General features: G+C 37.6%; 1 protein-coding gene across 1 annotated transcript in view; it reads left to right on the top strand.

Moving 5' to 3' along the window:
- The window catches only part of slc25a38a (solute carrier family 25 member 38a), a 15,585-nt gene extending 6,591 nt beyond the window's left edge, over nucleotides 1–8,994 (top strand). Inside the window, exons 5-8 of the mRNA XM_056452950.1 lie at nucleotides 586–765; nucleotides 2,193–2,361; nucleotides 5,603–5,769; nucleotides 8,441–8,994. Of these exons, the coding sequence (XP_056308925.1) occupies nucleotides 586–765; nucleotides 2,193–2,361; nucleotides 5,603–5,769; nucleotides 8,441–8,563 (639 nt within the window). The 3' untranslated portion in view covers nucleotides 8,564–8,994. The remainder of the gene's footprint in view (nucleotides 1–585; nucleotides 766–2,192; nucleotides 2,362–5,602; nucleotides 5,770–8,440) is intronic.
- Nucleotides 8,995–12,500: the final 3,506 nt, after the last annotated feature.

The raw sequence follows: 12,500 nt of genomic DNA on the forward strand, positions 1-12,500 counted from the left end.
CTTAAACCAGCCTAGGCTGGTTGGCTGGTTTTATCTGGTTTTAGCTGGTTGACCAGGGGTTTTGGCCATTTCCAGCCTGGTTTTAGCTGGTCAGGCTGGAAAATAACCAGCTAAAACCAGCTTGACCAGCCTGGTTTAAGTTGGACATAGTTGGTTTTGGCTGGACTCCCAGCCTGGCTAGGTGGTCAAGCTGGTTTTAGCTAGTCATTTTCCAGCCTGACCAGCTAAGACCAGGCTGGAAATGGCTGGAAACCAGCCTGGAAATGGCCAAAACCCCTCTAAAACCAGGCTGGTCAACCAGCTAAAACCAGCCAACCAGCCTAGCCTGGTTTAAGCTGTTTTTTTCAGTAGGGTAACTTGACTATGTTTTGAGAGTGAGGTGCTTATTTTGATTCTCACAGACTTGCGTTGATGATGTATGTTTAGATAACTTGAAAAATTGATTTGATTCAACTAAACGATTCAAGACAGTGTTTTATAGTGGACTCGTCCTGTAAAAATGGCACGTATGGTCACCCTAAGGTGTGATATCTTTACAATGTGTGCGTCCTTCTGATTATATTGTCTGTTTCTGTCTCTCTGCAGTCGTTCGTGCGCTGTATTCCAGGAGTCGGGATCTACTTCAGCACCTATTTCACTCTGAAGCAGCATTTCTTCTCCAGCGGGGGCCCGGGGCCCTTGCAGGCGGTGCTGCTGGGAGCCGGGGCCAGATGTGTGGCAGGAGTTTTCATGCTGCCCGTCACCGTCATCAAAACACGCTTCGAGGTGTGTAGACAAATAAAAGAGCCATAGATTTACTCCGTGAGGGAGTTTGTAGGAATACATTGGGGAATTGTGAGTGTGCTTCACATTGGTGAGTGTACTGGACAAACCACCTGTAGGTAATAGACTTTATCTCTCCATATAATTATATAATAATTCTCTCCAAATAATTATAATAAGAGAATAACTCCATTATTCTGAAAACATTGTGCGATTCTGAGTGTGCTTCATGCCGGTGAGTGTGTTGGACAAACCACCTCAACCTTGTAGGAGACACACTTCTTCCTCTCCATATGCACCAGACACTTTCCTACAAACTCTCAGTTACAAGGACTCAGTAATGATACTAAATCTTTTAAACTAACTTGTGTCCGGTTTTTATTGTGTGGTAGAGTTTGGTACAGTATAATACGCATTCATGTCTGTTTCTTCTACTAAAGGTACCAAAAAAAATACTGTTTTTGCACTATTAACCTCAACCTAGCACAACAGAATGGTATCTAGTGGATTTGCAGACACTCTACGTACACAGGAAGTGGCATTTTTAATACACATCCAAGACATAACACTGAAACAGTCACATCATGCAGCAATGAGCCATGGAGCTCAAGCAAATCTTGCGACAAACATCCACAGGCTAAGAAGAACAGCATCTGCTCTGCATCTGTGTCCTCTATTGTTGTTTACATTCATTCATTTTCCTTCGGCTTAGTCTCTATTCAGAGGCTGCGTAAAACATATGCTGGAATAGTTGGCGGATCATTCCGCTAATGATCTGCCAACTATTCCAGCACATGTTTTACGCAGCGGATGCAATCTAATATTGGGAAACACCCATACACGCTCATTCACACACACTCATACACAACGGCCAATTTAGTTGTGTTTAATTTAGTTCTATTCACCTATAGAGCAAGTGTTTGGACTCAAACCAGCGACCTTCTTGCTGTGAGACGACAGTGCTAATCACTGAGCCACCATGCTAATCACTGAGCCACCATGCTAATCACTGAGCCACCATGCTAATCACTGAGCCACCGTGCTCAAAAAATGGGCATCAAAAAATGTGAGGAAACTGCTAATTGCATTTGCTTGCCAAAGTATCTCTATTACAATCTATATGACTTGAGTACAAAAAAGATATATGTGAAGGACCCGTGTGGCTTTATTTTCCATCTGTTGGAACTTTCTGTTTTACACCATGTCTACCAAAAGGGTACCATTGGAAGTAGAAAGGCCTGATTAGGGTGACCCCTACTGGACCATACTGTACTGTGCTGGACTGAGACACACCACTGAGGCAATAGACTTGTCCTGGCATCTATATACTGCTGCTTGTTGATGATCTCAAGTGCATCTTTTACCTTCATATGTAAGTTGCTTTGGATAAAAGCATCTGCTAAATGAATAAATGTGTGTGTGTGTTTCAGAGTGGCCGCTACAGGTACAGCGGTGTGTTTGGAGCGCTGCGGTCGGTATGTCGGACGGAAGGACCGAAAGCTCTGTTCTCAGGTCTGACGGCCACACTGCTCAGAGACGCTCCGTTCTCCGGCATATACGTCATGATCTACAGCCAGACCAAACACCTGCTGCCTCCAGGTCTGTCAGTATACTCAACACATAGTGGACACATACTCGACAAATACTTAACACATACTGGACATTTAGGGGCCCGATCACACCGAACGGGCTTTTGTTGTTCTGAGAATTCGAGGCGCACCGCACTGCCTCTTGTTGACAGGGGAAAAAGAAGTGTGCTGTGCTTTTTATGTGGCTAGTTAACCACTGAATCAGTTGCGTATTGTGCGCGATTGCTGCCGTTGATATTGTTATAATTGTAATGCTTAATAATATTGTGATATTCACAATTTGTGAAGTAATCCAGCTCCGGATAACTCAAAACAGTAACCACAGGTGTTTCCTCCATCTTCAAAAGTCTCTGCAGTTGTCTTAACAACACAAACACTGCTGTCACCTCAACTCAAACCCCGCCTCTGCTGTCATTTGATTCGACTATGAAAAAGGCTCAACTGGTAGCCTAGTGCTTAAGTATGCTGATATATAGCACCATGGGGCTCACGGTGACCTGAGTTTGATTCCCAGCTCGAGGTCCTTTGCCGATCTCTCTGCTCCCAATGCTTTCCTGTCTGTTCTCCACTATCCTATCCCAATAAAAGGTGAAAAAGCCCTAAAAAGAAAAGGCGCAACTGACACTGTGCTTTTTCTGCTCAGAGTTGCCTTTTTTTGCACAGAACGCAAGGTGCAGACGGTGGTTAATACACGAGGCGCACAGCAATGCACAAAACACTCACGGTCATAAGACAACCAATAAAAAAGGTGCCTCTCATTGCACAAAGGGCTTTCAGTGTCTGGATCAGGGCCTTACTTGACACATACAGGACACTTAACACATGGTTGTTAATAAAATCTTTTGCAGAGCCTTAATGGGTTCATTGTGCACAGCAGGTTCTGCTTCATGTTAGTTTCTGGACGGAAAGATTAGATGTTTTTGTTGCGCTCTGCTAGGGCTACACAATTAATCGAAGGCAATTCTCATGTGCATTTAGGCAGTGAAGCCAGTTCTGGAAGTAATTTTATTTTGTAAGTAAACATGCAGTACTGGATGGCACGATGGCTCAGTGGTTAGCTCTGTGGCCTCACAGCAAGAAGGTCGCTGGTTCGAGTCCCAGCTGGGTCAGTTTCTGTGTGGAGTTTGCATGTTCTCTCCTTGTTGGCGTGGGTTTCCCACAAAGTCCAAACACATTCGCTATTGGGGAATTGTGTGTGTGGAAATGAGTGTGTATGGGTGTTTCCCAGTATTGGGTTGCAGCTGGAAGGGCATCCGCTGCGTAAAACATATGCTGGAATAGTTGGCGGTTCATTCCGCTGTGGTGACCCCTGATAAATAAGGGACTAAGTCGCAAGAAAATGAATGAATGAATATGCTGTACCAATCCGCTCTATACGTGCACTATGAAATGTGCGTAGGGCTCTGCAAATTGAGGACCCCCCCATGCTTGCAGGTTGCTTTCACCTCTACCCTTCCCTCACCCCCACCCAATGTTCGCAATGGGCCCTCGAGAGCCAACAATCGCCGCTGTAAATATGGAAGAAATGCAGAAATTGCTAATTTTGCACATGAATGCTAATATTCCAAGAGGAACACAAATGTTCTGCAAGCAAAAGGACAATTTGTCAGAACTTAAGAATGCAAATAAATGTGAGCAAACACTGAGACTCTCACTGGGGCCGTTTTATTTTTATAATCGTTTTATTGAGTTCACCAGAGGAAAATGTGTTTTTATTCTTATTTTATCTTCAATATTACAGTTAATGCAGTAGATGATTTTCTCTTTTTAATTAATTTGAAATTCCGATTCTAATGTGACCTGCAAGTGTTTTAGAATCAGAATCAGTTTTATTGCCAAATCTGCTTCACACACACAAGGAATTTGATTTGGCTTCAGAAGCTTCCAGTGTACATAAAGTGACAACACAAATAAATAAATATAAAAAATAAAAAAGAGAAAAGATGATAAACATTAAACAGAGATGCAGTTAGTATTTTATTTATTTATTTTATTGTAATTTCTATTTATTATTATTATTATTATTATTATTATTATTATTATTATTATTATTATTATTATTATTTTTATTGCATTTAAAACCGTTTTCTCCTTGATTTTACTCCCCGCTCTAGTCAGTTTATTTATTTATTCATTTAATATTCATAGTACTGTACTGGCTCAGTGATTAGCACTGTGGCCTCAAGCACAAGCAAGAAGGTCACTGGATCGATTTCCAGTTGGCTTTTCTGTGTGGAGTTTGCATGTTCTCCCTGTGTTGGCGTGGGTTTCCTCCCACAGTCCAAACACATGCGCTCTTGGTGAATTGATGAACTAAATTGGCCGTTTTGTATGAGTGTGTTTGAATGTGAGAGTGTATGGGTGTTTCCCAGTACTGGGTAGCGGCTGGAAGGGCATGAAAATTGCAACGGCAATAAAACTGAATTTCATTAGTTGTCTTTTCGACTTAGTCCCTTTATTAATCTGGGGTCGCCACAGTGGAATGAACCACCAACTTATCCAGCATATGTTTTTTTTACGCTACGGATGCCCTTCCAGCTGCAACCCATCACTGGGAAACATCCAAACACACTCATTCACACTCATACACTACGGACAACTTAGCCTACCCAATTCACCTGTACTGCATGTCTTCGGACTTGTGGGGGAAACCGGAGCACCTGGAGGAAACCCACGCCAGCTCAGGGAGAACATGCAAACTCCACACAGAAATGCCAACTGACCCAGCCGAGGCTCGAACCAGAGACCTTCTTGCTTTGAGGTGATAGTTCTACCCACTGCGCCACCATACAGCCTTTAAAATTGAATTTATCAAAGCAAAAATAAATGCACAATGCAAAGTTTCTCAGAGGAAGGCAGCAATTTTAGAGTAAAGGTACAAGTTCTGCTACGAATGCAACAACTTTGCAAAGGATTTTTAGAGGAGCATGTGCATTTTGTAAGCAAATCAAAAGCTCATTCTGGTGAGTGGAAGCACAGTTATTTCTGAAAATGCTAAACTTTTATAGTTAAATGCTCTTTTTTTATGAAAATACAAACATAAAGTGAGTAAAAAAGAGTTTTTCTTGCCATGTCATATTGTATCCTGATGTCTGTACAGTCTAGAGAGGTCTGCTGAGATAACAGGTAGCAGGATCATTGCTCGAGAGATTTCTTCATAAGAGATAAGAAAGCAGTCCAGTCATTCTGACCGGCTCAAACAGGAAGTCATTGTGTAACATGCGCTGATATACTGTATCTCTGTGTTTCAGAGATCAGCCAGTCGTCTTACGCACCGATGGCCAACTTCAGCTGCGGGATTCTGGCTGGTGTTCTGGCCTCAGTTTTGACCCAGCCGGCTGATGTGGTCAAAACTCATGTTCAAGTGAGTCCAGACGTCTTCAGCAGGACATCAGATGTGGTGCGCTACATTTACAAGGTAACAGATGCCATTCCAGCCTCATTCTCCCTCAAAAAGGCCAAAAGAGACCATGCTTTACTCTGATTTGACCATGAGTGAGAGGTTAACTGTATAAACAAAACAAATGTATACTGTATAAGAGGGTTGTAAAATAGTGCATTGATTAAATATTCAACCACACCATCACATCAGCTGTAAACAGGCCATCTAATCAGGTCAAAGCTGTTAATACTGCAGTGATAATAGGTGAAGACATATTTGAAAAAATGTGTGTCATTTCTTTACATCACCAAACAGGTTTCCACAAACACCAAAAGGAAAGTTGACTCTCCCTCAAGTGGTTCCGTTTGGGGTTTCTTTCCTCTGTTGAACAAAAAAAGAGGATATTTTGAAGAATGTTGAAAACCTGTAACCATTGACTTCCATAGTAGGAAAAACAAATACTGTGGGAGTCAATGGTTACAGTTTTACATGTTTGTTCACAATATTTTCTTATTAAAAAGATTTAAAACAAGTTAAGGGAAACTAAGTTATAATTTTTATGTGAACTGTCTCTTTAACCAACATCTCGATTTGAAAAATAATAATATTTAAATTTGAAGGTATTGATGCGCTGTACGATAGAAAATTCATTCCGCACAATTCCACAGATTCCAAAACTGTGACTAAAGAGCCTCTTGAATGTGAGATTTATAATAATTAATTATGTGTTTAGATCATAGACTGTAAAATATAAGGATGTAGCATCCGTGACGTCACCCATAGGTTTCTGAAGAGCGCAAAAGAAGCTACAAGTAGGCGCGGCCAACCGTCGCCATTTTGTTTGCACGTCATCGCACCCACAGCGGGATACCAAACAAGGGCAAAGAGGCGGAGAGTGGGCGGAGCTACAGACACCTGCTGGCACTTTGCTTAGACCTGGCAGACAGACTTTACTTTGGGAGAAACGCTTGATACTTTATTACCTGCGACTCGTTTGTGTTCTGACCACATGTGCTTGGCTGTACACTATATCAATAAAGTGTTTAGACTTTTAAAAACACTGTAGTAATACATTGAGCCACTAAGCATTGTTCTTATGACGTTTTTCAACAGGAGGAAAACACTTCCAAACACTTCAGATATAGTGTGTGTTAGTAAATGCAAGACTATTGATGAACTCCAGCATAACACTGTATGATAACGCTTCAGATGACTGTTCTAGAGCCTACAGCTAATCAATCTGTCACATTCTGGAGTGCTTTACGGGTCTAAAGAAAAATATTAATGATAAATGATCTTAAATAAAACAAATACATTTATAGAGATGGTTTATAAGTATATAACTTTACTCACATGGGAAACGGAGGCCACATGAATGGTTTGTGAGCACAATTAAGTGCACACAGCATCCCATATCATCTGATAATTGTAAGAAATAATCCCAAAAGGCAGCTGACTGTGTAAAGCCACATAAAACAACACAAAAATACGATGAACATGCCGAGATCAGTGGCTAATCTGCTGGATTCAGCTGAGGTGAAGTCACGGCGACCAGCGAGACCTAGCTGTCACTCAAGTGGCCACGCCCTTAATTATGCAAACTTAATATAACCTAATATAAAGGAAATGGATGAGTTATAAAAAAATTCACCCCCCTCACAGTTGTCATGGAGGGTAATAATAGCTTTATGAACCAAAATCGTTCTTTGTACCAGGCTGTAAACACCTTTTTTTCTGCTGTAAAGTTGGCCATTCTAACAGTGGGCTCAATTGCAATTTGCTCTATTATGGAGCCAGGACTAGCGGAATTTTGATGAATTGCAGTTTCAGTTACTTCCGTATTGGCTTCCCGAGGGAGAGTGGGAGGTTGCCGCTTGGTTTAGATGGCTTTCCAGCAGTTTTGTTCTAATTATAAAAATCTAAAACTATTAAATGTTCAACAACTTCAATAAAACTGTTTGAATTTTAAAATTTAGCTTTTAGTTAAATAAAAACTGGGACATAAATGTTTTAAAACTTCTATTAAAACGTGTTTGTAAACTCTTTTTGAACTTTCAGAAACTTTTTAAAATGTCAACATTTACATTGTTTTCAGGAATACATTGGTAAGAATTTTGTAACAAACAAAATCTAGTTTATAATTAGGTTTATTAATTATTATGTATGTTATGACTCTTACACTACAAATAGCTATATCCTAAATAAACGAGAAAAAAGGTCAAGTAAAAAAACAAACAAGAATCATATTAATAAAAGCTAAATAGGATTCATAAATGTAAAACCAAAAATTATACAGAAATGTAACATTTTTAAAAACATTTTTAGACAAAGTCGTTTTTTCGAGTTGTTCTTTCCAGCCTGATCTCACGAGAAACCGTAAATATTTTATGTTTTGACAGTTCAGTGGCTAATTCGTACGAATTCGTACGAGTTTAGTCGTACGAAATTGTACGATTTTAAAAAGGAGGCGTGGCACCTAACCCCACCCCTAAACCCAACCGTCATTGGCGGATGAGCAAATCGTACTAAATTGTACGAATTAGATCATACGAATAAGCCACTAAATCAAAAAGTTAGGAATTGCCGTGAGATTGTGTTGTTCTTTCTGCTGTGGCGACCCCTGATAAATAAGAGACTAAGCCAAAGAATAGTGAATAAGTGGCAAAAAAGGTTTTAAAACGAGCCTCTCTGTCTGTCTGTCCATCAGGAGCATGGTTTGGCGGGTTTTTTCCGCGGCGCGGTTCCTCGCTCTCTCCGGAGAACCATGATGGCGGCAATGGCGTGGACCGTGTATGAGCAGCTCATGGCTCAGATGGGGCTCAAATCTTGAAAACCACCGCAGCACATCATCACACACACTGAATGAGATGTTTATACTGGATGTTCAGCGGTTTACAAGACCGTCCGGTGAGGTCCTCGCCTGGGAGGATCATGTGGGCGGGAAACACCGACAGCGTGAGCGCGCGAACTGCTGCGACCGGCGGGAATCAACAGGCGGCTTTGATTCTCTCTGTCGAAATGAATTGTCCTGTAACATTGATGCTGAGGCTTTAAATGCACTTTAATGTCTCCGCTGTGGTTTTATGAGTAGCTAAATAACACTGATAGTATTTATGTATGCGCTATTAAAAGTGTATTGTCTAAGGTGTTTGTTGACAGAATTGAGATATTAGTCATGTTTGCTTTGTATTATTATTGTAATATTTGTATGGTTGGCAGGTTAACATGTATTTAAAACAAATAAAATAATTAAATGAGGAACTTGTCTCACTGTGACAGTTTTTTTTTTTCCGACCATCATCAGAATTAGTTTTTTTACTCCCTTAAAATACCTATTTTAATTTTCAAACTCTTTAAAATAAGCAAAACAAAGCAATCTGATCAGATCAATCAGTGAGAAATCGTTTTTCCGACTCTTTCATTTGCATATTTTAGGTCTGATACAGTGGTGTGGTGCACAGGCATATCCCATACATTACATTTGTTAATTTAAACAATTCACACATTAATAAAACTCAATTTAAAATAAACCGTGACAGACTTAAGGCTTTTACGGTCTCTCCTAATTAAAGGCAAACTGTTGTGGACATTTTTAGTGTACATTTATTTAGTGTATACTTTTATTTGTTTTGTTATGTTTAATAATTGTAGACGTCATAAAGGTGTGATAAATTAGATATCTAGTGGGCCTGAAAAAAAGGAGCGGACAATTTTTGACCACTTGATAAATTTTGTTGGAAAAATCCTTTTTTTTAACGATTTTCGTTTGATATACTTTGGATCTTAATTTAATCCTTTTTTTTTTTGTCATTTATCTGCAAAATAAACAAAAAATACGACCCTCGTTTGAGGTGAAGGTGTGTTCAAAACAAGCTTCTGTGGCCAAAGCAAAATGTTTTAACACAGACAGTTTTGTTAAATAAGAGTGCAATTTCGCATAAGGTCTTAAAAACAAAAGAGTAGCCTTTATCTTATACTGTTATCTGTGAATTCAGTTTCACTTATAGCACATGTTGGCTATTTATTCAAGATATCTTTAAAGATCGCTTGCTGTGGTCTGATAAACACTTTTAAATGTTTTAAACATCCTAAATACAAATTCTAAACGTATATTTAACGTTCGGAGAGTGACGTGTGGTAGACGCTTCAATATAATATAAATACGTCTTCCAGATGTAAACACAAACATCATATGGATGTCTCCGCGATGTACGCGCGCAATCGGGGTTTGATCTGTTTAATCAAGTCGTTTGACGACAATGAGCACGACAGGCTCTCCAAAATCAATTCTCAGCACTCAAAAGCATTCACATCAGACATTATGAAATTTCGAGAAGAAAACAGACGTTATGGATATGTTAAAACTGATATGCTTTATTAGAAACCTACGCATTTTTTTACGCTGCACAGGTCTGATTGAGGGTCGTCAGCAGCACAAATAAAGAGTTTCTGCATGAGGGGGATAGATAAGAGGGATGACCTCAGACTCTTACGCAAAAATCCCTTCAAACGAATCAAAGGAAAGTACACAAACCATCACAAGAAAACAGGCGCGTGCTGAAATAATGCTCAGTCATTACTATGAGAATGCTGTTTCATATGTTCAGTACTGAGTATGTTAAGGTATATTTTGTAAAATAATTCTATTTTTAATTATAGGATGTTTCTTAAAACACAATTGCAATGAAATTAAAGGGAATAAACATGGTGTCGTAATTTTAAACGTCTTATATTTTGTTTTATTTTTAATAAAGCTAAATGCTAAGGTTAACGCAAATTTAAAGAATAAAGAATTTCATTTCTACAGTGTATTGAGATTTATAGTGACTTTAAGCAGTATTAAGTCATTATTCTTGCTTAAAATCAGTACATTTTTGTTAGTTGTGTGTTTTGGGGCAATATTACTTTAGGATTTCTGTGTTTATTACACTATAGAAGACAAAACATTTACCAGACCAATACAACTTCCATTATAACCATTACAAATTGTGTGATTGTTTTTCTTGCTTGCTGTCTTGTCTTTCCACCCCAAGTTTCAGTCATTGCACAGTTATTACAGCATCTTTATATAATTTATCAACCATGAAATACAACAGGCCTAACTGTAAATTAAAATAAATTGTCAATTAATTTAGGTCTTTTCTACAGTTTTGCATTAATCAGTAAACTAAATATAGTTGAAGTCAGAATTATTAGCCACACTGTGTATTTTTCCCCAATTCCTGTTGGTCACACTTTATTTTGATGGTCTGTTTGTTGAATTTAAGTTACATTGCATCTAATTCTCATTAGATTATAAGTAGACTGTTAGATTGTGGTTAGGGTTAGTGTAAGTTGACATGTACTTGTAAAGTTTCTTATAGTCAGTTAAATGTCTGTTGAAGGAGCAGAATCAGCAGATATTAAGCAGACAGTCTACTAATACTCAAATGGACCATCAAAATAAAGTCTTACCATTCTGTTTAACGGAAATAGGAATTATTCAGCACATTTATAATCAAAAGTTTAAAGTAAAAGTAAAAAGTTAAAAGAAGTTTTAATAACTCATCTCTAATAACTGATTTATTTTATCTTCATGATGACAGTAAATAATATTAGACTAGATGTTCTTCAACATACTAGTATTCAGCTTAAAGTGACATTTAAAGGCTTAGACAATCCAAAACAAATATTGCTAATGATATTGACTAATAATATTAATAATAAACAGGGAGGCTAATAATGTTGACCTTAAAATGTTTATATATATATATATATATATATATATATATATATATATATATATATATATACATACAGTTGAAGTCAGAATTATTAGCCCCCCTGTTTATTTTTCCCCCCAATTTCTGTTTAGTTGAGAGACAATTTTTTTCAACACATGTCTGAACATAATAGTTTTAATAACTCATCTCTAATAACTGATTTATTTTATCTTTGTCATGATGACAGTAAATAATATTAGACTAGATATTCTTCAAGACACTTCTATACAGCTTAAAGTGACATTTAAAGGCTTAACTAGGTTAATTAGGGTAACTAGGCAGGTTAGGGTACACTGAAAAAAATTATTCAAAGATGATTCCTTGGATTTTCTAAATTTTTTTAAGTTAAGTGGTTGTAAACAATTTATTTGGGGTGAATTTAAGCAAACAAATTAAGTTGAACATTATTAAATTTAATTTGTTTTGTTTAAATTCAACACAAATAAATTGTTTGCAACAGTTTTGCATGCAACACTAATTTTTTTCAGTGTAATTAGGCAAGTTATTGTATAATCATGGTTTGTTCTGTAGATTATCGAAAAAAATATAGCTTAAAGGGGCTAATAATATTGACCTTAAAATGGTTTATAAAAAAATAAAAAACTGCTTTAATTCTAGCCGAAATAAAACAAATAAGACTTTCTCCAGAAGAAAAAATATTATCAGACTTACTGTGAAAATTTCCTGAATCTGTTCAACATCATTTGGGACATATATAAAAAAAGAAAAATAAATTCAAAGCGTGGCTAATAATTCTGACTCCAACTATATATATAAACATTTAACAATAAAAATAAAAATAAAATAAAAATCACAGGAGGGTCAATATTTAGACTTCAACTGTAAATATTTAAAAATAAATGTAAATAAATCAAATTAATAAACTTTATAAAATCTGTTTTAAATTCTATTTTTAATGTTTTAATTTGACAGTTTTTTATTGCAATCGGAATAAAAATGTCATTATAAGAAACTTAACGTTTATATCTGTCTAAATAGCCAAAT

The sequence above is a fragment of the Danio aesculapii genome, chromosome 3, assembly GCF_903798145.1.
Source record: "Danio aesculapii chromosome 3, fDanAes4.1, whole genome shotgun sequence".
In the NCBI taxonomy this organism is placed as follows: Eukaryota; Metazoa; Chordata; class Actinopteri; order Cypriniformes; family Danionidae; genus Danio; species Danio aesculapii.